This window comes from Lygodium microphyllum, chromosome 30, assembly GCF_053477565.2.
Source record: "Lygodium microphyllum isolate KBCC chromosome 30, Lygodium_microphyllum_v1.1.10, whole genome shotgun sequence".
Taxonomy (NCBI): domain Eukaryota; kingdom Viridiplantae; phylum Streptophyta; class Polypodiopsida; order Schizaeales; family Lygodiaceae; genus Lygodium; species Lygodium microphyllum.
In genome coordinates, this window is record NC_141164.1 from 58343151 (window position 1) to 58370399 (window position 27249).

Here is a 27249-nt window from a genome sequence, read left to right on the forward strand (position 1 = left end):
TCACTCAGGAGAGGACAAACTCGATGGCTCAAACTACCTATTGTAGAGTTTTATGGTCCATAACCTTCTTGTGGCATAGGACTTATGGGACTATGTTACAGGTGATTTGCAGCGACAAGGTCTTGCACATTAGACACCTTAGTGTAATGCTCGAGGATAGGTTGCTAGTGGTGGTGGTGGTGGTATTGGTGCTGCTATTGTTGGTGTCCCTCCTCTCCCTCCTACCGAGTATCAGAGGAAATGGGACTCAAAAGATGCACATGCACTTTCTTTAATTGCCTTGTTAGTGAAAAGGGCAACTATTCTGCACATTCAGTCTTGTAAGACCTCAAAATAAGCATGGGATGTACTTGAGCGTATGTTTGCAGCATGCAATGAGGCCAGCATATCCTATCTCCGCAGAGAGTTGGCCAATGTGACCATGGATGAAGGTGATAGCATGACAGACCACCTTACTCACATATAGGATTTGCGTGAGTAGCTATTCAATGTTGATGAGGGCGATACTTTCCCTGAAGTGGAAAGGGAGAGGTTCCGCTGAATTGGTAAACATCACACTGAACTCTCTTTCAGAGTCATATCTTGGTTTCCACACTTCTTTGATGTTGTCTTTGAGGGGGGGACCAGCAACCCCTTATATTTGTGGGGTTGGAATGCCTCTTGCTGCAAGAGGAACAAACTCGGAAGAATGTGGCATTGCGTTCAAGTGATGTGGCTATGCTTTCCAAGTTCAAAGGCAAAGGAAAAGTCCAGCAAAATGTAAAAAATTAGTAAAAGGGTGATGCTAGACAGCCATCAAATAAGGTTGTCCAAGATACAGAAAAGACTAAAAAGAAGGGAAAATGCCATTATTACAAGATGCCCGGTCACTATATCGATGAATGTAGAAAGAGATTGACCAAAGAGAAGAAAAAAAACTCCGGTTTGGCTGTCCAAGAAACATCAGCTAGCAAATGTACTGATGATGATACTTCAGCCAACTTTGTAGAGGAGGACTATGCATTTCTCAGATATAGTTATGATTCTTCAATGGCTGATTCAGCATTTAATGCTGCTGAAACGTAGCAAACATGGTATTTTGACAGTGGGGCATCAAAGCACTTCACTTCTAGGAAGTGTTTGTTTACCTCTTTGCATTCAGCCCTTGCTAGGAAGCATGTTACATGTGTGAATATCAGCAATTATGATGTATGTGGCATTAGGACAGTCACTATTATTGCTGCAGATGGTTGTGATTTCATGCTTCTAGATGTCTTGTTTGTACCTTGCATTACAAAGAACGTGTTGTCTATCCCTGCTTTTAATAAGCATGGCTTTCAGGTCATCTTTGAGAATGACAAATGCATTGTTAGAGATAGAGAGATGGATTATGCACTTAGGCTGTCCGGCACCCTGCATAAGGGTCTATTTTTGTTGGATACATATGACAGATAGTCTCATGATGCTTTAGTAGTCACTACTCTTTCGCCCGCTATGCAAAATGCGGAGCTATGGCATTCCTGCTATGGACACATGAGCTTTGGAAGACCCTTCAGAGGTGTTATATGGTAGATGCATTGCCTCCAGTGGAGATTCCACCTCCTCATGCATGTGAGGGATGTATTTTGGGCAAGATGCATAGGTTTGGCTTCAAAAAGGATGATGCAATGCGTGCTGTCCGAAAAATGCAGCTTATTCACTTTGATGTTTGTGGTCCCATGAGGACACGTGCACTTGGAGGTCATTAGTACTTTGTTACATTTATTGATGATTACTCTCGGTATACATAGGTATATGGGCTAAAGGCAAAATCCGATGTGTTCATGCATTTCAAACATCTTGTTGCAAAGCTTGAAGTTGAAATTGATTTAAAAGTGCAGACACTTCGCATAAATAGAGGGGGGGAGTACATGTCTCGTCCTTTTGAGACATATTTTCTTGATCATGGCATTACACATCAAGCCACTGTTAGAATGACTCCTCAACAAAATGGTGTTGTTGAAAGGAAGAATCGGACTCTTATGGAGATGACTCGTTGTATGCTAAAAAGCAAGGGGCTACCTCATAAATTTTGGCTAGAAGGCCTTCAGTGTGCAAATCATGTGTTGAATCATGCACCCACTAAGGCACTGAAGACGATCACATTGTTCGAAGCTTGGCATGGCAAGAAACCCAAAGTAGACTCTTTCGGGTGTTTGTGTTGCATAGCCTATGCACATGTTCCGAAAGAGCTTTGTGGGAAGCTTGATGACAAGGCTGTAAAATGCATATTTATTGGCTATAGTTTGGAGAGCAAGGGCTATCGCTTGTATGATCCACGCACGAAGAAAGTCTTTGTCAGTGGGGATGTCCTATTTGCTGAAAATGCTGCATTTTCACATGATCGGTTTCAAATGCCAGGCACCCATGACATTGGTGATGTCTTTGAGGGTCTTTTGCCACTTACTTTGGAGTCTGTGCTTGCTGTAAATGGTAGGATAGACTTAATACCGCAAGCTGTTACTGTACCATATACTCCCAAACAGCAGGGTATCGATGATGGTTTGCCACATGTAGTGGAAGAAGTAGAACAGCATGAAAGGGCTGCTGTAAATGCAGCCAAAACAGTCCCAAGATGGCTGTTACAGAATTTCCAGGAGAGTAAAATGGATGTTCCTATACCTTAACGCACTAGAAGGGCTACCGGAAATGCAGCAAATGATGCAGGGGGTGCAATTTGATTGATTTTACGGAAGTAGACGATTGTGATGAGCATGCGTTTATGAGCTCACTATTGGATGATGATGAGCTTACTTCCTTGGATGAAGCTCAGCAAGATGTACATTGGATGCAGGCCATGTAGGATGAGTTAGACTCTATTGCCACTAACTCTACATGGGATCTTGTGGATTTACCACTTGGCAACAAGGCCATTGGCACAAAATGGGTTTTTAAACTCGAACGCAAGGCTGATGGTATAATTGACAGGTACAAAGCGCGGTTGGTAGCAAAAGGCTATGCACAGAAGAAAGGCATAGATTATAAAGAAACTTTTGCTCCTACATCCCATATGAGTACGGTGAGATGTGTGATTGCTATGGCTACAAATTATGGCTAGAAAGTACATTAGTTGGACATTAAGAGATCATTCTTGAATGGGGATTTGTGTGAGGATGTTTATGTGTCACAACCTCCTGGGTTTGTGGTTAAAGGGAAAGAGCACATGGCATGCAAGCTGCATAAAGCTCTTTATGGTCTCAAACAGGCTCCTCGTGCATGGTACTCCAAAATTGATACTTATTTGGCTAGCGAAGGGTTCAAAAATAGTCTAATTGCTCCCACTCTATACATTAAGAATGAGGGGGGGACTTGCTGATTATCATTCTTTATGTAGATGACATGCCGCTCACTGGACCTACAAAAGAAAAAATTGTAGATTTTAAGGTTATTAAAACATGCATTTGCTATGTCAGATATGGGCTTCCTACACTATTATTTGGGGATTCAATTCACCCAAAATCAGCATGGTATCATCATGTCACAATCACAATATGTGGATAAGCTGTTACATAGGTTTAGTATGCAAGATTGTAAACCTGTGTGCACTCCTATGGAGCCAGGCTTAAAGCTGTCTATGCATGATGGTGAAGAGATGTTTGATGTTGCAATTTACAGCCAGGCTGTTGGCTGTCTTATTTATCTTTGCAACGCACGCCCTGACATTCAGTATGTAGTATCTCAGGTGAGCAGGTATATGCATAGTCCACGGACCATACATTGGCAAGCTGTTAAGCGGATCTTCAGGTATTTGCAAGGTACTCAGTCACATGCATTATTATTTCCTAGGGGTGGAGACTTGCACTTACAGGCTTACAGTGATTCAGATTGGGCTGGTGATGTAGATACTAGGCAATCTACTAGTGAACACGCTGTTTCTTTCTAGGCCGTTCATGCATTTCATGGCTAAGCAAGAAACAGTCTACAGTGGCTACCTCGTCTTGTGAGGCTGAGTACAGGGCAGCCTTCACGGCAACAGTGGAATGTGTATGGTTGCACAGATTGTTGGTTGATCTACATTTACCATTGGAGGGTCCTACACCTATTCTTTTTGATAGTTAGAGTGCTATTGCAGTAGTACGAAATCCTTTGTTTCATGCTCACACGAAAAACATAGAGGTGCATTACCATTATGTCAGAGAGAGATGCTATGCAGGAGAGATCAACTTGATGTATGTACCCACACAGAAAAATGTTGCAGACATTTTCACCAAGGCACTACCACGCGAGAAGTTTGAGGCTTTTCGAAAGTCCTTAAACTTGTTACCCTTTGGTGATTGATTATCCTTGTACTTCATCACATTGGCACTGCAGGGGGTTTGTTAGAATTTGCTGATTCTATGGGCAACGCCCAATGTAATTTGTGTGGTGTGGACACTTATTAAAGTGTCAATGTAAGGTGTGTACACCTAGTGTCTTAGAAATTTAAAGTAGTGACACTAGACTCTAGAGTAAAATAAACCTAACTCTAGTTAGTTGGTGGAAGGTTGGTTAGGTCAACCCTTGACCTAAACATAAGTTGTACTTTCACTCTATCTTTCATTCTTGCAAGTACACTCTACTCTTTTTGCTTCAGCTCACTCTCTTTCTGTCATTGTCTTTCCTCTCTCTCTCCATAGCTGGCTGCCATTTTCCAACATTTGTGAATGAATTAGGCTTTGCTATCATACTATTACATAATATCCATAATTTAGCACTAACAAATACCAGATTATTTGCCCCTCTCCACACCAAGACAGTTTCTTCTTTTTTGAAGCAATGTGTGTGTATATACTTCACAATTGCTCCAAACAAGAGGAGCTAATTGGTTGACTCAAAATATTGATGGCTAGCTATTGCAACTTAGAACCATTTGAACCATAGTCCTTCCATCATAAAGTTGTTCCAATCTTGCAGCCAACCTTTGTGCATCCCCACAACCAAAAGAAACTTGAAAGGTCCTATAACATAAAAGTTGGTCTTTGATCTTTCATCTAGTACTATGATTAAGCACTAGACGAGACAATATCAATCTCCATGCATCCATAACCTTCGTATCATTCTCCTGACCCTTGCCTTGAAGTTGAAGATCCACAAAAAACACAGTTGTGTGCATAGGTGAGCCATAGGAGTTCCATTTCATCACAATTAAATGATATAACTTCTCATATGCATCATCATTTGATACTAACTCTTGCAACTTTTCATTCAGCCTATCCATGGCCTTGTATACCTTGCCAATGTAGGGTGCATAGCATCCATGACTCTCCAAAAAGTACACAAAAGGAAACGCCATAGCATATATTTGCTTTAGATCATCCTGAATTTTAGAGTTATTTTCTTTTTTAAAGCATAAGATATGTGTAGTTGTATTTGCGAGTAATGATGAGGTGAACTCATAATCAAGAAACCATTAGCAATCAAGGTGATTCCATTTTTAGCCCATAGGCTCTCTTTCTAATCCATACTGCTTGCTTAATAAGACACTTCTCCTCATCAAGTAGATTGGTGTGCAAGGTCTCTGATGACAGAGACACATATGAAGAACTATAATCACCAATCCTCTTGCACATCCATTTAGAATTCTTTGACTTGATTGCACGACATTGAATGTGGTCATGATAGGAAAAATGAGCCATTGAATATGATCATGATAGAAAAAATGAGCCATTGATGTATCCACCTCTTTCTTCTTCTTTGGATTCCAACTAGTATCAAGTGTGCTTTGTCTATGTGCACATGTGGTGCTGTTGATCGCATGGTTGATGCAAAGTTCCCAGTAGGTGTGGAGGCAACACTGCTTGATATTGATCCTGCTCTAGACACATTAGATGGAGGTAGTGTCACAAAAGTTGCAAGGTTAACTGTAACATGTTGTTACGAGGACGTGAAATTTTGAGATGCTTTAATCTTGCTAATAACATTTGATTAGGTTATCAATCAAATGTGCAAGGTTGTTTAAGCACATGTGATGCACATGGTAGGGATTACATGGTAACAGACCAAGGACCTTGAGGATGCAATGGGTATCAAGGTAAAAGTTGTGATAAGTTATGGTATCTTGGCTTTGGGGGTTACACGGTATCAGTTTTGACCTTGGGACAATTATTTGGTCAATGAGTATCGGTAGTGACACTAGGGACTAGCATTAATTAATTGATTAATGCCAGTCAAAGGGTCAGTAGAGGTTCGGACCACTCTAGGTTGCAAATGGCCTAGCCAATTTAATTATGGATGGGCACATTTAATTTTATGTATGGTCAGAAGGGATGAAATTAATTTTAAAGATGATTTAATTTTGTAATTTAATTAAATGGTTGGATAATGTTGAAAAATGGGTTTAGAAGGCTATCACCTGGCAAAAATGCCCATTCAAACTGAGAAAACGTTTCTGGGGTTTGGGTCTCAGCCGTTCAGTTAGTTTACAACTTGGGGGAGAGAGAGAGAGAGAGAGAGAGAGAGAGAGAGAGAGAGAGAGAGAGAACTGTTGGTCCATTTTCTAATCAGAGAACAACAATTTGCTGTAGAAGACAACCATTTGGGGGCCTCAACAGGTATGGGACAACAAGAAGTCACCTTCCAATGGCTGGCAACAACATTACTGATCAGGTGACAGCATTTTGGAGGTGCTTGGCAGTAAATGACTGCATTAAATGCAGGTCGAAGTAGTTAGCAAGCAGAATTTATGGTTTCCTTGCGAAGAAAATCAGATTTCTCTCTCATCTTGGCTTTCTCTCACCTTCTCCAATCCATTCTTAGGCGATCGCAACGTTTCTTAGTCATTTTGAGTAGATCTGAGCCAAATTTGGTGGACAGCTGAGAGATCTTTGTTGGAAACCCTAAATTTCTGCGGAAATTAGGGTTTGACAGCCACCTCGAGACCTATGCGAAGGCATCATACTTTGAATTCAACATCTGAAATTCGTGTAATTATTAGGGAAATTAGATGCCAGCCCATTCATTGTAATTTGAGGCAGCATTTGGCTAGTTGGTGGTTCCATTTGTGCAAGTCCTAGGTGAAAAATCAAGGGGCAATTGATTCGAATTGATTGCTGATTATTGCCACAGTAAAAAGGGGTTTTTGGAACAACAAAGGGGATTGTGAATCTCAGCTTGTACTCATTCTATTAGTAGTCAAGTTAAAGAAATACTGAAAGGGGCACTTGTTTTGGGGCCAACAGGGTGTCCAATGTCTGAGATTATCAAGGTAATTTATGCATTTCAAGTTATATTCATTTACTGATTGCTGTAGTTAAGTGCTTAATCAGGGAATTAGCACCCTTTCCAAGAAGGAAGGCTGGTTTCATGGTTCAATTGCCGGGATACCACTCAATCCCTTGATTTGATGGGCCTGTTAGATATGATCAATGCCCCACCCTCATTAGATGCTACCAATGATCCATGGTGCTCAAAGTTGTAAGGCCCCCATTATGAGGAGAAGCCAAATGTGAGCCCGGACATTGGTTGAGTCTTGACTTGTATATCAGATGAGGTCTATGTGATCGGATGGCAAAAAGATGACTGTTCGGGGGTCCGGGGGCAGCGCTCCCGGCCCGATGGTAAAGGGAATATTCCCTGGCCGACTAGTGGAGGCAATATTCCCTGGCCGACTAGTGGAGGCTCATATGGTAGGTCGGTCAATAGGCCGACCTAACGACCTTCGCGGGCTATAAAAGCTAAACCCCTTCGCAGCCATCACTTACTTATCTTTCACCTAGTCAGAGTTGTTGTTCCAGCTAGCCTTAAACTCTTCACCTATCTTCTGTCTAGATCGCCATCTAAGCTTCACACAGTGGAAGCGCACGGGTGGACAGAGCCATCTTTGTATCAGTTGTTTGGAGTTAAAGAATTTACTGATTCTCCTCTTATCTGTTGTGTACTCTCTATCTCTTTCTCAGATTCTGTTTGCTGCGCCGTGTAATATTTTACACCTGTGGCACTTGATTGTAAGCCAAAGCTTTGTGTTAGTGCTGATTTTTGCTCTCAATTGAGAAATTACAGCAATGTCTTCATACAGTGAGGTGCAATCAAGTAGTGATGATGCCTCTCAGTATGAGCATTCACATGGGAATGAAGAAAATGCAATGCTTGACCTTGGACAAGGCTGACACCATGGATAGTAAGTTGAAAATGTTGCCGTTGGGCAAGTTCCACGGTCTTCAGGGCATAAGGAGATTGATGACCAACAAAGTGAAGAGGAATTTGATGATTAGTTTACGAATTGGATGAGGACAGTATCAAATCTCTTTACTGAATTGGCAAAGGATCCTTAGTGTACGTGATTTTTGAATGCTCCGAAGAAGGAGGACAACGGCAAGAAGAAGAAGACATCTTCTACACCTTTGAGACAGTAAGGTGCATCGAAGTTAATGCCAAAGCCTTTATTTGAAGCTCCCAAAGATGCAAATGAAACAAGACCATTGGTACCTACGGGACAAGGAACGCAAATGCAAGGCCATCATGGAAGTGCAATCCAATGGATTTTGGATAGCTAAGCTGCTAAAAGCTTGGACTTTCATTCATCAGTTTGATGTAGCCTATAGGTTCAAGGGGAAACTTCACGGAGTCCTCAAAGATTCAAGGGGTAGCCACTTTCTTGAAGGGGAATGCATTACAATGGTGGTCCACTCTTTCTATACAAGATAGAGCATCATCAATGTAGATACAATTCAAGCAAATGTTTGCATCGAATTGATTGATAAGTACCTTTGAGGTAGACATCATGACAACTTGGAATAAACTGGATGCTAAGGAATGTAAGAATTTGGAACAATATAATAAGAAGTTTTGGGATGCATTGCTGTCTATTACTTCTTATCACCTCATACCCCTTCATAAGCAAGTGGAAAAATAGGTTTGTGGGTTGCTCAAAGGAATCATTGATTTTGCATTAAATCCACTATGTCTAGCATGTCTCAACTCATAGAGATTGCTGCTACAGCCACTGCTTTGCTGTGTGGGAAGGATTTAGACTTTCAAAAGAGTAGGGAGAAGGCAAATAAAAAGTTGTTTTTAAGGCTGAGGAAAGGGTCAGATCTGAGAAGCATCTTAATAATAGGCCAAATCAGCAAAGAAGAGGCTCGAAAACATTGGCACAATGTGGGGATGGCTGCAAATAAATGTTTTATTTATGAACAGGAGGGTCACATTGCAAGGGACTATCCCAATAAGCAGCAAGCTGGAAAATAAAAAAATTAGGGAGATTCTAAAGGAAAGAAGCCCAATACATCAGTAAAATTGGTACCCGATGTTATTAGTGATCAGCCCAATGATGATGATACTAAGTTGTGCAGAGCATGGCGCAAAATTGGAGATCGGTGTGTATTGATTTTCTTTGATAATGGTGCATGAGCCAACTTCATCTCTGTTGACATGGTAGTCTGTCTAGGCATTAGAGAAGATGAGATAAGACCCATGGGAGAAGTTGGAATGGCATGTAAAGGCCATGTGGAGTTCATCACATTGCTCATTGGAAAGCTTCAATTACATATACAAGGATATGTGGATAGTGAAGAGTTCTTCATTGCTCCACTTGAGGGTTGTGATGTATTGCTTGGTATGCCATGGTGTGACCATATATACGTAGTGATTTATTCTCGTGCAAAAAAGATTACTATTCAGCATAAGGGAAAGGCACTCACACTTGATGTAAAGTTGAAAGGTGAATCTGTCCTTGTTGTATTTGGAGCACTTGTCATTTCTAAAGTAATAAAAAGTAATCTTTCAGCGTACTTGGTTTTTACTAATGATAAAGATGGTAGCGAGAATGTTGGGAATATGTCTAAGTTAGATAAGAATCGCATGTCATTTCTGAAAATGTATGCTGATTGCTTCTCTCAGTCACTTCTAGGGTAGCTATCAGCTAAAAGGCCAATAGATAATGGCATAGATCTTATCCTTGAAAGTAGTCCACCTAATAAGCCACCGTACAGAGTCAATGTAGTCCAACAGAAGATTATGAGTCAGGTGAATGAGCTATTAGAAAAAGGGCTGATTCAGCCCAGCTCATCTTCTTTTTGTTCTCCAATGCTTTTGGTGCAGAAAAAGGATGGTTCATGGTATATGTGCATTGATTATCGTGCTCCGAATAAGATCACGATAAAGAATTGCTTTCTGTTTCCTCGGATCGATGATGTTATGAATAGATTACAAGGGACAACTTGATTCAGCCGATAAAGAATTGCTTTCTGATTCCTTGGATCGATGATGTTATGAATAGATTACAAGGGACAACTTGATTGAGCCGTATAGATTTGAGAAGTGGGTATCATCAAATATGCATTAGACTAGAAGATGTGCCTAAGACAGCTTTTACGACATCTTTTGGATTGTACAAGTTTCTTGTTATGGCTTTTGGACTTATAAATACTCCTGTCACTTTTAATCGGATGATGGATTGCATCTTTAAGCCACATGAAGGATTTTCCTTTATTTTATGACATGATTGTCTATTCAAAGAATGAGGCAGGGCATAGAAGATGCTTAGATATTGTATTGAATGAACTAAGTAAGCATAGGCTGGTTATCAATGACAAGAAAAGTGAATTCTTTTTGCATAAAATCCACGTTTTGGGACATGTTGTATCTGTTGATGGTATTCGCATGGACCATGCAAAGGTTGAGCCAAAACGATCATGGCCACCTTTGAGAAATATGCATGAGATTCGCAGCTGCTTAGGTTCATATTCTTACTATAGGAAGTATGTACGTGGGTCACTGAAATTGTATCTCCATTGCATGCTTTGTAGAAGAAGAATGTGCCATTTAGATGGACAGCAGTGGAAATTTCAGCATTTGAAAAGTTAAAGGAGAAGATGATTTTAGATCTTGTGCTTGTGTTGTCCAATTTAAGAAAGTCATTCGTAGTTTAGTGTGATGCATGTGGTAACAACATTGGGACTCTTCTTATACAGGATGACTGAGTTGTGGCTTATGAGAGTTGAATTCTCCATAGTGTAGAAAAGAATTTGTAGGTCAATGTGAAAGAGCTCTTGGCTGTAATTCATGCACTGTCTACGTGAAAACACTATTTGTTGGGGATTGATTTTATAGCGCAGATAGAGCATCAAACTTTGAGGTACTTTTTGACATAGACAAAGTTGTTAGAGAAGCATATGAGACGGGCAAAATTTCTCTTTATGTTTTATTTTTACATTGTACATATTGATGATAAAAAGAATGTTGTGATTGATGCACTATGAAATAAGTCATAAATTTCAACTGTCAGCATGGCTTATCACACTGAATTAGATGCCATGAAAGATCAATGTGCTACTGATTTGGATTTTGCTAATGTTTATGATTAGATTTGCAATGGCCAAAGGCATGAGCACTTTGTGCTAAGAGATGCATTTTTTTTGATGCATGGACAATTGTATGTCACAAAGCAGTTAAGGCCCATAGATATTACTGAAAGTCATGCTCCTACGTATGCAAGACACAAAGGTATTGATGCCACAGTCAAAGTAGTGGAGCATTTTTTTAATTGGCCAAATTTGAGGCATGAGGTAGAACAATTTGTTAGGATATATATTGTATGTTAGAAGCTCAAGCAAGTCTCCCCACCACAGAATTCTTGACATGGTATCAAAGCAATGCCACTGAGAGACTGGTTTTCAAGGCTGAAGTGAAGGAGAAGAAGCAAGGTTCAAGCAAGCAAACAACATGTAAGAAGCTCTCCCACTCTTCCATTCTTTCTCTTGAATAGTGCTTGTGGAGACATTGGAAGCAGGGCGGCTGAGTGAAAATCTCAAATTGTTGTGAGGTTTGGGGTTGTAGAGGCGTAAGATTAAATCACATATGTCAAGAAAAGGCAAGGAGAAGATTGAAAACTCACTGTTCATAGTGGATGTATCATTGATGAAGAAAGAACTTGTCTCGATCCACGATTAAGAATCCAAAAAGAATCCACATCAAATTTGACCAAAAGGCGGAGGGCACAAATCTTGTGCACCGAAAGGAGATAAAATGCATGTTGCCCCGTCCTTGTATAGGAATAGACGAACTGTCTCCAATCAGAAACTGGCCTCTCAAAGGCCGCAAATGAGCAACAATTGCTGCTGAAGGAGTCATGTGCCGTGAGGCACCACAGTCCACAGTCCACTCTTGAGTGTATGGGGCTGTCAATGTAGCATCAGAAGCCGTCAAGATTGAATCTTCAACTACCTCCAAGTGAAGGAAAGCAGTTGATGAGGGAGTAGCCACCGCTCCGGAATCCTTTGAAGATTTCTTATTCTTCTTCTCCTCCTTCTCCTTGTCGGGGCAATCCTTCTTCTAGTGACCTGTTTTGCCACAAATGTGACAAGTAAACCCCTTTTCTTTGTCTTCCTTAGATTTTCCCTCCTTTTTCTTTTGGTCCTTCCCCTTCTTCTAAGAGGACTGACTAACCAAGGCCTCAGATATCGAAGCATTGGTACCTTTTAGTTGATCCTCTTGGTCCAAGGCCATAGAAACCAACTCTTCCCATGGAAGAGTCTCAGACCACTCTAAAGCAATCAAGGTGGAATAAAAACCACGGCGGTAAGTGTGAAATAAGAGCTATCGCCATGCGTTTAGAAGTGATCATCTTCTGTGCGTTTTAAACCTACATGTGAAGTTGCCTTAGCTTATTGATATGCTCCCGCATAGACTTGATGACACTTATGGTCCATATCTGCACTTCCAAAGAAACTCGCTTTATGACAGTCATCCGATTGTACATCTGATCAAGCTCCAGCCATATCTCCCAAGCCATCGTCAAATGCTCAATATGAGAGATAACAGTTGTAGTACATGAGAGAAATAAAAACGAGTGAATGAGAGCATTGAGTTTATCCCAATGTGCTTGAGCCTTTGCCAACTCCACCTTTTCAATGGAAGAGAGTTTGGACTCGTCTCGTGAGAAGGACGATGAATAGCTTGCGTCATAGGACTCTAGGATGGCAAGCATCATGACCTGCTGGATGCGGTAGTTCTTGCCATCGAGATTTTGATTTGATGGAAGTGTTGGTAAGACGGGCCCTTTCCGGTCCATGATCGCTTGAAGCTCTGTCTCGGCCTCAGAAGACATCTTCATCTACAATGCCTGCACAGAGCACAAAGAGCAGCCTCTTTGGCTGTGAAAATACAACTTGCTACAGCTATGGTTCGCTTGTCCCACTCCTCCTTCACCCACCGAAGGCGATGAAAAGGTAAAATCTGCACTTGAAGGCCCAAAACATAGCCTTCTTTCTTCTCTAACAGCAAAAACCAGTAGCAACTTCAACAAATCTTCTCCTTTCTCGCACGCCCCGCTCGCCTCAGTCTTCTTCTGATGCGCAGGCCTCCTGCTCGCACTTGAACGCTGAAATTGAAGCCTTGCATTGCGTTGAAATCTCCTCTTTAGATGGGTCACCCTAGGTCGCAGTCCTTCAATGCTCTGATACCATGTTAGAGTGAAGCAATGTGGAAGTGAATGACCAAGAAAAAGAGTGAACATAGAGAGAAGAGAGAGACAGTGAAATACAGAAAATCTGCAATGAAGAATGCTGTTTAAGGATGCAGAATTATACACGGGTGCAGAAAGAATATCTGCGTATGTCTCCACCTCGAAGATCTCAGTCTTTGCTGTCAGCCTCAAGAGCAGTCTCCATGGTCTGCAATGTGAAATCTGTGAAAACAATTGATAGAGACTGTTGAAATTAGGGCCTATAAATAGGCTGGGAAAAACACGAAAAACAATGCAGGTCGCCGACTGTTGTCCGACTGCCTGCCATGTGCCACCTGCGCTTGGCCAACCTACCACGTGTCATCTGCCTTGCTGCCTGCACTCCTGCCACGTGGACTGCCTGCTGAAAACGGCACCTGCCTGTCCAGGGAATGCCACTCTCTAACAAAAATGAGGTGGCATATGGTCCTTCTAGAGTTTGGAGACCTAGCATCATGTTTGGACAGGGCTTTAATGAATGTACATAATATTGTAGACTGTTTTGCAGCTGGAATATACTGTAATGTGGTTGAGGATAAAGGCAGGCCACAGTTAAAACTAATAAAGTGTTGTCATAAAGGGATGGCTGTGAAACAAGTTGGGCGATATTACTTCAATCATGAAAATACTAAGATCCCCTCTGAAGGAAAGAGTTCAAGCTGGGAACTTCTGATTGGAGGTCCAGAGAGGTGGTATGGTGCAGTACTACAAGGTTGCTCTTGGCAAGTAGATGATCACTATGTGGTACTGCAAGGTTGCTCAAGATAAGATTTTTAGCTCAAGACTTCTGATTGGAGGCTTTCCTATAAGTGATATGGCAAGATTGCTATTTTATAGGAGATGAACCTCATCTTTTCGTTTCATCCCTGGTATCTAGGTACTAGGTAGGTATACACCTTCATTTCCAGGGTATGCACATCTATGACATTACAAAGGACTACACATGGATGGGTACTGAAAAGAATGTGAAGGGCTGGTATACTTCACCCACAACAGTCCACAGTTTTTGTTTTCATGATGAATTAGACTTTTGGGGGATTATTATTGTGGCAGGTGGCTTCTGTTGATATGGTGCCTGTTGAACAATCTCAATTGTTGTTTATGCATGATATTATGTTGTGCAATAGGTGTTGTGAATGGAGAATGCATCTCTTATTGGATATGAAAATTTGTGTTCTAGCTAAGGATCTCTTTATCGATTGAGCTGTGTTAAAGATTTGTCTTTTGGGTTGATTCAAATTTATGCAGGAAGTTCTCCAAAAAGATTTGCAAAATTGCAGTGTGTCACTGGCTGTTGTTCAAGCTCAGCTTGAAAAGGTAATATTTTCCTTGTAATGATAGTTTTTATGCATTTACTACTACATTAGCTGCATGGTGAAATAATGCACGTCTTCAAATGTATGCTTGTGGTTGCTTTCTAAGAAATAGTGTTTCTTTGGGTATAGAAAAAGAGCCTGTATGCAAACATTTGTTTGTTGTTGCACTAAAAGAAATAGGAACATGTTTTCTTTGCCTAGGAAACCTTGGCCCGAAAAGATGCAGATAATGCAGTCCTCCATTGCAAGGAACAGATGGTATGATTCTCACCATTATGCACTTGCAGTATCAACAAATCTCCACAAATTTTAAAAATATTGTTGCCTGCAATCTCATCATCTTTTCAATTAAGGCATCTGAGTGGGTAAAGGTTTTTCCAGTCTTGTTTGACAGAACTTGTGAATTCCAAGCTTCAAGAGCTAAGGACAGATAAAGAAAGGTTGAAAGAAGATGTAAACTCCTTTCTTCAAGAGGGAAAGGTGCGGATTTCTTCTCTATCAGAATCTTGGGAATATCTAATTGACAACAAAGTGCAAGAAAAGTCTGTGATCAGTACAGGTGAGGAGAGGGTTGTAGTGTCACATGCTGATATGCAGCAAGAATCTGATGAAACTGAAGATGCACTGGAAAAACCCTTCTACACGGCAGCAAACACTGAGGTATGCAATACAATTAAGAAACTCAAGTGCAGGATACTTAACAGCATGCCTTTATATGTGCATATGAGCTTGTAATGTTTCAACATGTTTGAATTGTCGTGTATATGTATGCACGTGTGCTTGTTTTGGTTATGTATCAGCTAACTGCTCCGTATTTATGGAGATTGTATGAAAAGGGAAACTTGCTACCAATCATTGTCTGCACTGTGTGTGTAGTTCAAGAGATTGTATAAAACTTATTGGTGGCCAGATTGTTGGCATTTTTTGGCTCTCAGAATTTCATAGATATACTTCGCCAGAAACTTTTGGATATCTAGTTGATATGATGGAATATCATTGTCAAGATTTCGGGCTCTTTATACACTTTGGATAAATCGCAATAGATTGGTATCCAAAACTTTCCTACTTTCATGAATCATTACCTATCTGTATACTGAAGAACAGAGATCTGGCATAGTTCCAGTAGTAGCATGTGCTGAGGACCTGTTACAGGAGTGCCTTACTGAGATGAACAGGTTCTACTCAGTGTAGTCAAAGATAATGAAGTAAATGATTGGAAAGTATCACGGGCACACTTGAAGGTTGGCTTACAGGACATCTCTTCACTGGCTCTATGGAGTAGTTTTACAACAAGTAGCTTATTGATCCCACCAGCTGAAAACGAGCTAAATATCACTTGCACTTTCAGATTCGACAGCTGTAGCAATCAATCCCTCCTCCAAATCTATTGGCAATCAATGCCAAGATCTGGCAATCTTACTTCAGTGCCCAAATGCATGTCTGTCATGCAAGCTTTACTCTACAAAAACCTTGCCACACTCATGCCTATGCATTAAAGTCACAAAAAATCTCCCCTACAGGAGAGGGAATCGCATGGACATGCAACATTTAGGGGTAACCAGGGCCCTGCTTCATGAACTCCTGCAGAAGGAATTGTTGGGAAATTGCCTGATGCTCCAAGTAGAGGAGTTCAAAGAACTATGCTGCCTGCCTCCTTTGCTAGGGGAGTGCTCCCACCAGAGTGTGATCCTTGGCAGGGAGAGTAGCTGCCTGAGGATGGGGGACACTATGGAGGGGCCAAGTTTGGAAGAGGGAGGAGGGGGTGGTGGTCACTGGGCAGTGAAGATAAAGGGGGCAGTTGGCCCTACTTGAGGGCATGGCCTGTTGTAAATCCTTTGAAGTTTTCTGCACCTGCTCAGCCACCTTGACCCCACCACGATGTCTCTGGATGTGGTGTAGGCCTTGATGTCCACTGTAGGGGTATGCTCTACCAGAGGTCTGGTCTTACCAGGCATGCTCTGCTGGAGGTGTGGTCTCTTGCTACTTGGCCTTCCGTAAGTGCAGATAGTAAGTCACTCCAATCCATAGCTCTCCTGGGGAGCTCTGAACCCGACTCCCTTACAGTGTCACCAGAGGGGAGCCAAACCCAGGAATATCCCTTGTCAGCCTCAGCAATGTGTGAGGCACTAATAATTAATGATTGGAGCAGTTAAATGTGGGAGAGTGAGGGCCCCAAAATCCTATAAAGAGTGCAGTCTCAAAGTACATCTTCATAGAGGGGCTGAAGAAAATGAGGAAAGGAGAAGGGTGTCGAGGATGGAAAGGGATGAGGAAGACACATGAGAGGGGAGTAGGAAGGGAGGCAAAAAGGGGAGAAGGTGAGGAAGGATAGAGAAGGTGGCAGAAGGAGAAGGAGGGGCAGGCAGCATAGTACAAGTAGGCAATGCATGAACCAGGCCCCTTTGTGGTTTTTTTTTAATTTCATTGTTTTGGCGGCGGGGGTTGTCGTGTTTCTGAAATAGAAGGCAACCTTTTTCAGGAAATGACTGTTTGGTTCCATGCAAGGAAAGACTAGCTGCTCATATTCATTGTGACCAAATTTAATTTCAAATCAATTGATGATGAATTACAAATACACATTTTTCTCTTACCAAATGTGTGCTTTTAGTAATTTATCTCAATAAAAGCATAAAGTTAGCATGTTCTTTTGATCTCTTCAGCTTCATGAAATCTTTGTTGTGAGCAGTTTAGCAAACCTGAAGTTCAGGGACCAGTGGCTGTAGATGGTACAAAGGAGGAAACGGTGTTAGGTGATTCAGAGCATAAAGGGGAACAGAATCTGGTACATTGCTACACAATATAGGCTCAAATTCCATTCAAGTGTTGGTACAAGGAAGCTTTTCAGTATACTTTTATTGCAATTTTATTGCAATAGACTAGTCTGACAGGCTTTGTACCAAGGATGTACAACTAAAACTAATGGGTTATTGCTCTTTCCTTTTAAGCAGAGCAAGGTTATAAATGTGGACGATCAGATGTCAATAGATGATAATAAAAAGGCCTTGGCACAAGCTTTACAAGAAAAGGTGGATAATTTGTTGAGTGTGCTTGTCATATAATAAAGCAACTTATTCTGCTTATTGTCGTAAATTTCTTTTCTGTAAAGCCAGTGAGTTATGTCTCTTCGCAACTATACAGAATGAAATCATTTATGTGAGGGAACATTGCTATTACCCATGGCAGTAAATCTTTAGCTGTTTTTCTGGGAAGTCTATGATCTCCTTGTGGTTGGATGATTCTCCTATTTACAAATCAGTCCAAAGGGATACAACAACTCTTATGCAGGCACAAGAAGACATGACGAGCTCCTAGTCTGGCCATTCTTGAACAATGGCTTCTTGCTGTTCTCTCATCCTCATAGAGTAAGCGTGAAGCTTCTTCCAATAGCTCTGCAAGGAGTGAATGATAACAAGTCAAATGAATGGCCATGAGAGTAGGAATGAGAATAGCTGAGATCTAGAAAATCTTGTAGTCATTCTACTACATAAGCCTTGTTAGCCCAAGGCTGAATTTGATATACAGGACTTGTTCCCTGAATTATTTATCTTAGACAATTGGTATGAATCAAATAGAGAAGCTCGCTTCCATACTATCTGCTCTGGCCGTTTGGGTCCTCCTCCCCACACTGGTACTAGAAAGAAGGTGTGCTAACTTGCAAATTTAGCAGGAAATAACAGTCTGAGTGGAGCCCACTCCCTGGGAAGTCATTATAGACAAAATTTTGCAACCTTAACATTCTTGTGGAGCTCCATGGATAACAAAAAAGAAAAATTTAGGCAACATCCTGTTTCAAAGATAGCACCTAAAGAAAAATGTCAAGGATGTCTTGTATGAATGCAGATGCATGAATCCACAATGCAGGTAGTCCAGTCAATGGGTGTGCTATTTTTAGGATGAATAATTAAATTGTTGACCCTAAGCCATTTGGATTAATCTTGTACCTAATAGATGGGAGTGTGGACTTCTCACTCTCAGACAGAAGCACAAGAACAAGAACACGATAACATGTAAGAGAAACAGTGGACAGGAAAAGGGACCCTCTAGCAATGATCAATGAGGTACAGTGAACATGACTAGGATAGCTATGTGGAATGTGCTCAAATCTCCTCTCTTTCTTACATGTGCAAAGCAGTGGTACAATGAAATGCCATATGTGTCTCATGCCCCACCCCTCTATCTAATAGGCACTATTGTGAGGCATGCACCAATTTTTAATAATAGAGTTACATCAAGTGGGATGTAAGTGTACACATGGTAGGTCCAAATGATAACTGCATAGACCCTCTTGCAAATCATAGGTGAGATCACATGGCAAGCAAGAGCAAAATATCACCCGAGATGCACCATGGATATTTCAACAAAGTGCATTTTACTAGATGCATCTCTGAAAGTAACACACCAAAGTAATGTGATACTCCTAAAATCTCCAAACCAGTTATTCCATGCCCCATGAACATGAAACATAGTGAAGGAAGAAATGTTGATTATTGCCAATCACACCAACTACTAGTGAGCCAGTCATGAAATAGACTCCTCGTCCCGGAGCATCAGCATGCTCCAAGATGCCCCCTATGAAAATTAGGTGTTGAAACTTTGTGATGCCAAAGTCCACCATGGACCTGAAACTATTACATGCGTATTTTTGCTCTAGTCTAAGCAATGTCCCTCAAATCGTGTCATGTGTGCAGTAGAAGATGGTAATCCCTTTACTTGACTTCTTTGAGCACTCCTTGTGGATATGCTCTCTCTAGCCACAAGAGAAGTAATGGACCTACTTTTGTTCTACTTCTCCTTCTTCTTCTTCTTCTTACAGGAAGACATCACAAACCATCAAAGGTGGGTGTCAAAACCAGTGCCTTACACCTCAATAGCTTGGCAGCCATATCAAACTCAGAAGAAAGCTTAGTGGGCATTTAACCACTCAGCTACTTAACAGAAATTGCAGATTCCAAAGAGAGTATTTGATAATGGGTGACGTAAACTGGCATGGGGAAAGTCTGCATTCACTTGCCTTGCTGGAACTGTGAGAAAAAATGCTGGCTGTTAATAGTGAAGATTTTTCTGCATGCTTTAATTCAGCAAACAAGCAATCTCAGCTGGCAGTTGCTAGCACATCTTGAGGTAGTGAAAAATTTGCCTATAAATTGGAAAGAGCTTCTTCGTGTTACAGTACACTGAGTAAATTCTTCTTCATTCCTCTGGGTGGTCCACTAGTTTGAACTCTCAGGCTTCATAGGCCTAGGCTCAGGACTTCTGGAGACCTCATGCCAAAGAGCTTCACTTAAAAATCAAGCTGAAATAGAAAACTCCTAATTTGAATAATTAGGGCCTCTTAGAGTAATACAGTCCGTAGAACAAGGCAATGCCATAATGATGTGAAAACGGGTATACTTTCTAGACATTACCTCTCATGAGAAGAGTGAAGTAGAGGAAAGCATGTTAATCTTGGTGATCAAACAAGTCGAGCATTGTGCATCTAGGCTAAGCATAATACTTCATAATCAACAATGTCTAAAACTGAATTGTAAACAAAGACAATAGAGAGACAAGGAGAAGGCACTAAGGTGGGAAGTGCCCAAAGCCCTGATTGGAAGATGATTGATTCTCATCTAGTCTTTTTCCCCCCCAGTGGAAAGATAAATCTATTAATGAAACTACGATGAGGTAAAAATACTAGGGAAGTGCTGTCTAGGACTCGAATGATACATCAAGGATACAAGATGGTGTGATACAAAGTGATAAGTGAAGAATCAATCAGGCAAGGTGTAATGTGTAATATCAAACCATATGTGCCTCAATGTGGAAGAATGTGTGGAATCCTGATTACAAAGAAAAAAAAATTCTCATTCTCGTCATGCCCTTAGAGTCACCCTTTGGTCTCTCTCACCTTCCTCAGAGCACATGAATGACCTTTGTCCAAGTCCTACAGGTGTGTCTTGTAGAGCAATGATATGGTTATCTTGTAAAGCAATGATATGGTTACATCTCCCTGTCCAAAGTGAGCAATCATGGGATAACATTCCTCATCCACTCTATCTGTGAGAAGTCTGGTGTGGAATCTGGTCAACTGCTATCGAAGACAAAAAAGACTAGCTCCCCTTTAAATCCAAGCTATTTTCCCAGAAGTCACCATTTAAGTCTCAACTGTACCATGCAAGACAATATTGAATGCTTTCCTTTACATCTTTTTGGCCCTGGGACAATCTGATAAGATGATCTCCACTCTATCTCCAATGCATTTGGGAGAGAGGTAAATCAATCCCTCATGCAATCTCTCCTAATGCAATGAACTTTTGGACAAAAGTTGTGAGAATACCTACTTTTAGAATATGCCAATAACTCAGGTAGGGCCTCTCCAATTTGTCATCATGTGGGCATTTTCTTGAGGGCAAGGCTGCCAAAGCTTTCATAAGCTTCTCCTCTGTGGAAGGGGCCATAAACTGCTAGCTCATGCTCTCAGTGACAACCGTCCTAGTGCTTTTCCATATGCTCTTTCTGTGTGTCTCATAGATTGGAGTTCTAGTTGTGAATCCTAGTAAGGCCGTGTAATAATCTGTAGCCACCTTTTCAACCTCCTTTGGATCCTAGGCTATAGATATGTCTGGTCTCTTGAGTCTTCTTACTTCTTGTCTAGAGGTCAGGACCCTATACTATGTAAGGTTCACTAATAATTCTGTGTCCTATCTGTGTCCAATAGGTAGCTATCACATGGTACTTGTGCTCTGACCTAACTTCCTTCATGGCATCTATTTCTGCTTTGGCATCATGCATCCTCCCAGCCGCCCCATCTACACCTTAGGTGTGCTTCTCTCTCTAAAGTACCACAAACAATGCCCTCTCCCTCTCTCTCTCTCTCTCTCTCTCTCTCTCTCTCTCTCTCTCCTCGAAAGGCCCTCTCTCCTCCTCGAGGCTTTCTCCCTGAAGAGAATTGATTTCCTGGGGGCACTCATCCAAGTCTCTAGCTGCCTGACCTTCCAAGAATGGTCTAGCCCCAAAATTTCTGCAATAAACTCCCTAACATTATCATAGAAAGGTGCTTGGGAATCCGGACATATGATTAGAGCCCTCTAGTCCTCTCAAAGGGAATTACTCTGGGAAGAAAGTGATTTGAAATCTTGGTCCTTGGGATAATGCCAAAACTCTCTTAAGATTATCATAGAAAGGTGCTTGGGAATCCTGACACTTGAATAGAGCCCTCTAGTCCTCTCAAGGAAAATTAATTGGGGAGAAAGTGATTGAAAATATTGGTCCTAGGGATAATGCCAACTAAGCATCTGTCAAAAGTATTGTCATCTACATAAATATGTTCTACCCTGGAAAAGGTTGTACTTGATGCCACCCCTCGAAACTTGGAGGGAGCTGGTGGATCTGACAACCCCACTATGAACCAAGGATCCCACCTTTTGGTCTAAAAACAATAACTCCTCCCAGCTGCCTCCTCTAATGATATTGATGCATTTCACCTTCTGTCCTCCAGAGTCTACATACTAAAATTACCATCCACTATCAATCATCAACCCAAGGAAGAGACTGACTAAGGATAGACCAGACCTATGCTCTTCCCTTCGAGACTGTGTGAACAAAGGTCCTATCCCTTTGAATGGCATGGCTGAATATGTTCCCAATATTGGAGAGAGAGGGTGTAAAATACTCATTGAGGTGTGGGGAGCAGATGGTGGTGGCAATGCCATTTCTGAGTGAGGGGTAATCCTTACCCTTGATTCAGCAATCAAGCAATCCCATTGAGGTCTGAATGTCTAGTGGGCTGGTAGGAAATACTGCCTTAAACTACTTCAGAATGCTTAACTGAACCATGGAACACTCCTTTCCCAGGAGTGTATTGCTATTGCTATGATCCTGCTGGTGTCATTTGAGAGATGCTTGAAGTGCAACTTTCAGTGTCTGAAGTGCTGGGTGATCTTCCACCAACCAGCAGGCAAGATATGATGCCTGGAGGCTAGCCATTTTGTCAATGTTGGCAAGCTCCATACCAGTTGCGAAATGGATACTGGGAAAACATTGGCCGAGGAAAGAGGGTTTTGGGGGGCGGGGGTTTTTGCAACAGGGCCTTGGTTGAAGTTTGAGACCACATTTATCTCCTACATTTTGCTGGGCTACTGTTCCTTGAACAGCATTTCTTCCCTTACCTTTCTGACTGATTCCATCTCCAAGGGTAGGACTATGAAGCTGAGGTGATAAGTTGGAGGAGTCTTGCAGAGTGTGGAGGAGCAAGCTGCCATGAGGAAAGAAGTAAAAGAGCAGTAGCTGCAGGTGATGGGAGGAATAGCAAGCAAATAAGTGAGGTACAGGTGGTGGGAGGGGAAACAGGTGGTGGATGGGCAGTGAACCAGAGGTTGAAGGAGCTGCAGACAGGTGGTGGGAGCAGCAAAAGGTGGGAGCAAGGGATGGGTGGTGTGAATATGTGCTAAACAAAGGGAAGGAGCAGGATGTGGTAGCTAAAGAAGCTTGCAGCCTGAATCGGCTGAAACAGCTAAAAAAGGGGGTAAAAGGCACAGCGGGGTTGGCAAGAAGCAAGAAGGGGGGGAGAAAGGTGGTGGAGGTGGAGAGCAGCTTAGCATCTGGCAATTTCAGCTCAGTATGTCAAGTAAAGTACAAATTCTTTTCATGGTCCTCCTCTAGTTAGTTGTCTTCCTAAGATAGCAATTTTTTTTTCTGAACGTAGTCTTTTTGTCTCCTCTTGCTCCCTGCATCTAACACAAGGAACATGGTCTCTACCATAGCCAAGCTATGTATCAATTGCTAAACTCTTGTGCACTAGTAACCATAGAAAGAGTGAGGTCGTTCTTGGTCTAAAGCTCTCTTCCAATCTCCTCCAAAAAGGACATCCCTAGGTCTTTGTAAATGGATCTCTCCATACCCACTCCCAAGGTCCCATGTAGTCTCTTAAGAGGCCGCCTCTTGTATGCCCAATATCTCTAGCCGTCCATCATACATGTCTCAAGGTTTGGGTCTAGGTACCACGTCTTGTCACAATGAGCCACAACCCTAATCCTCTATTGATAGCATCCTGTGAACTCCAATTGATCCATATCCTCTCTTGAGTCTACCGTCCTTCTGTTCTGAGAAAGTAAACACACTCTCTCTCCAATGGTAGACACCTAGAAGGATGTCTACTTTTACGAATAGTGCAGTCTGTGCTTGACGTGCCCATGTCAATCCTCCACGTTGGGGGTACCATCATCTCTCTTTCTCTCCATCATGTCTCTAGCCCCCTTGATGCTGCAAAGTCTTTGTCTTTGTGGGTGAGCCGGTAGCTCAAGAAAGGTAAACCACTCCCCATTTTAGAAGCTATTTGGAAGAGGACCTCTCCCAAGATAAGCAAATCCTCTCTCCGATTGTGTGGCCTTTATGTCTTGAGTATTTGGTTGAAGAGAAATGGCTACCTCAAATAGAGATCTCCAAACAAGGATAGTAGATGGAACACATTTGACCTCAAAACCATTCCCAAGCTTGGCCCAGTAGTGTGGATGCGCTGAAAGATCTAGTGAATGCTAGGTTGCCATTGTCCTCCATCAGCAGGAATTGAAACCAGCCTTCCTTCTTGGCAAGGGTGGTGATAACTTGATTTAACTCAAATTACAACAAGCATTAAATTACACAAATTTGAAAATACACACTTTACCACTTAATCTTGGACAGCCGACACTCGATTGGCCCCAACAACTAGTGCCCCTTGTGGTATTTCTTTATCTTGTATTGCAATAAGGTTGAGGTACATTGAGATATTGGCTGGTCTCCTTCAATCTTCAATACAATGATTGAATTAAATGATCAGCATTTCTTGGGCACAATTTGCCCCTTCATTGTACAACAATTTGGGCTTCGTTTGGGTCTTTAATCTCTTGCATTCAGGCTACAATAATTTGAGAATGGGTTACCCCTTGGATCAGCTGTTAATGCCTTCAGCTGCTACGCCGAGTACTTGGGTCTTCAGTGATTGAGCATGGATCCCATGATGGTTGTGGAAACCCTAATTTGTTCTGTAAACTAGGGTTTCAGCAGCTATTTCTTCAATTGCCCATTACCCCAACCTGGAAAGCGCTGTGAAATGTTGAGGGATTGATTGAGGGGAGAGAGAAATTTCACAATTCTGTCGTAGGAAAGTTAGTGTACCAACTGCTGCCCTGATTTAGGACAGCAGAAGTGCTGTCACTTGATGATCTGTGGGCCCCAAACGGCTGTCACTTGCCCCAAACTGAAGTCATTTGATGCTGATGACCTCTTGGGAGCAGTCATGTGCTGTAGAAGCCCCTCTGCCTGGTTGGAATTGCACAGAGGCTGCTGGTGCCTATTGTAGTACCACTGTTAGTGTGACTGAACTGGCTTGCACTTCACATGTGCACAACTAAATAATGCCAAAATTAAGCATAAAAAATACACATCCTTGTGATCAGACCTCCCCCTTCAAATCCTTGCAAATGTTCCTAATTGCTTTGCAATGAGATAGAAGAAAATAGATATTGAATTGGATAAAAAACATAGGGCATCATTTTCAAAGAAGATTAGCTGCTGCTGTTCATACTATGCCATTGCGAAACACAAGCTAAAATTTCCAGCCAACGTAACTAAGTCATAACTGACCAAAACTAAACCATAACTGTTGTGAGAACCATGTGGGATGCATCCATTAACTCTAAACCAAAAGTGTTTTGACCAAATTGTTAAAAAATGACTAAAGAGGCTAAAGAGACAACATCATTTGCAAGGGAAACACAGAGTTTGTATGGCAAACATTGAGAGAGAAGAAAAACTAAAAAACATGAGAAGAACACGGTGATGATGCATTGAATCATACTATGAGAAGAAAAGTTGATATTGTGGAGCCAAAGCTCAGAAGATGATTGCATTGTCTTGTCTGAATTAGGTAGCAACACGTGTGGGAGCCTACACAGTGAAGGAAGCAAAATACAATCCTCTGGGCAATGGGCTATTAAAGTAATCACTGAAAGGTGAAGAATAGTTGTTGAGGGAGCGAACCACAGTCCTCTGTTTGAGAAACCCTTCACCCTCAGTTTGCATTTTTACGTTTTTGCGTTTTGTATTTAGGGTTTGCAGCCCCAAAAAGGGGCGCCACCCTAGACCAAGTGTGCCGATTTATTGGCCACTCTCTCATTCATTCCTTACGGCTGATCCTTCAGTCCGTCACTCCCACTCTCTCTTCGTAAGCCTTCTGACACTCTCTCTTTCATCATCTCTCTCTTCTCTCCTACCACCTTCTTCACACTCTCTTGGCGCCAGCCTTCATCTCTAGTTGGCTGTGTTTATGGTGGTAGTGTGCTCCTCTTCAGCTGGCGTCCATTCTCCATTATTGGCGACAGCATCTTTTGTGTGCTCCTACACCTTGCATTTGGAGTCCACACTCTCTGGCGTCATCCTCCACTCTTCTGACTGCTCCACCTTCTCGTGTTTGGTTGCCAAGGCCATAGAGATGGTTCTATATCGGCTATCGGAGTATTATGCTCAAGGAAATAAGCCGCAACCGATGCGCACTAAGTCCTTTCGAGCACACGGAGGCTCTAAGACCTTACGAGGCGATACCCCACTGTGCGGAGGTTTCCCCTACCCAATTCCGGGTACAGTGGCTTCCATGGCCCACATCTCCTCCACAGTCCACTCTCTTGAGAGCCTGCGACTGTTCCCCACCCTCTTCCACTCAGGTTTGAGGGGTCACTTTTGGGTGCTTTCTTGCTTCTTCTTCCGAGCCCCAAATATCTTCTTTGGCACGATCGGCGGCACTTTCTTCGTCATCAGATGCTTCGTAGTCCGTGAGCCATGAGTGGTGGGATTCCATTTGTCTCTTAGATTGGGATTCAGAGGGGGATTTTCTTACTTCACCCTTAGAGGGGGCTTCCAGTTCTTCGGTTTTAGAGGGGGCTTCTACTTTTACTCCTTCCGATTCAGAGAGGGACCCTATGTGCCATGAAGTTCTTCATACACCACCACCTTTCACTTTCAAGGAGTGACTCTCCTTTGAGCAATCATTTCCTCTACTCATACCTAGGATTTAGAGGACCTACTTAGATCAAGGCCCTTGGATCTCCAGCAATGACTTGGTGATTAGGCCTTCGTATTCCTTCCACCATGGAGTCACGGAGCTAGTGGCTTGTCTCTCGAGGTTGAGTTTCGGGTTCTAGAGCTCATCTAGTCTCTTGACTATCTTCAAAGGTCTCCTTTTAGGTGGTATTCTCAGATTACAGGGTGGATCTTCTTTGTCCCTTGGTCAGCATGGAGCCAACTCCCAAGATCGAGTACGGGTATATCCTTATGGTTCTCGACACCACACAAAGTCCAATATTCCTCCTATGCATTGCATTTCGCACATCACCACCTTTCACTTTCGAGGAGTGGCTCTCCTTTGAGCAGTCATTTCCTCTACTCATACCTAGGATTTAGAGGACCTACTTAGATCAAGGCCCTTGGATCTCCAGCAACGACTTGGTGACTAGGCCTTCGTATTTCTTCCAGCATGGAGTC

The 27249-nt window shown here is 42.1% G+C and overlaps 1 protein-coding gene across 10 annotated transcripts in view; it reads left to right on the forward strand.

Annotated features, from left to right (window-relative positions):
- LOC148009881 (uncharacterized) overlaps positions 1-27249 on the forward strand; it is an 83020-nt gene that overhangs the window by 48191 nt on the left and 7580 nt on the right. For 8 of the 10 annotated variants that reach the window (XM_087672301.1, XM_087672300.1, XM_087672291.1 and 5 more), the window contains 5 exons: positions 14687-14755; positions 14956-15012; positions 15136-15414; positions 17441-17536; positions 17700-17780. In XM_087672301.1, the coding sequence (XP_087528427.1) occupies positions 14687-14755; positions 14956-15012; positions 15136-15414; positions 17441-17536; positions 17700-17780 (582 nt within the window). The remainder of the gene's footprint in view (positions 1-14686; positions 14756-14955; positions 15013-15135; positions 15415-17440; positions 17537-17699; positions 17781-27249) is intronic. The other 2 variants (XM_087672293.1, XM_087672296.1) reach the window with 2 other exon arrangements.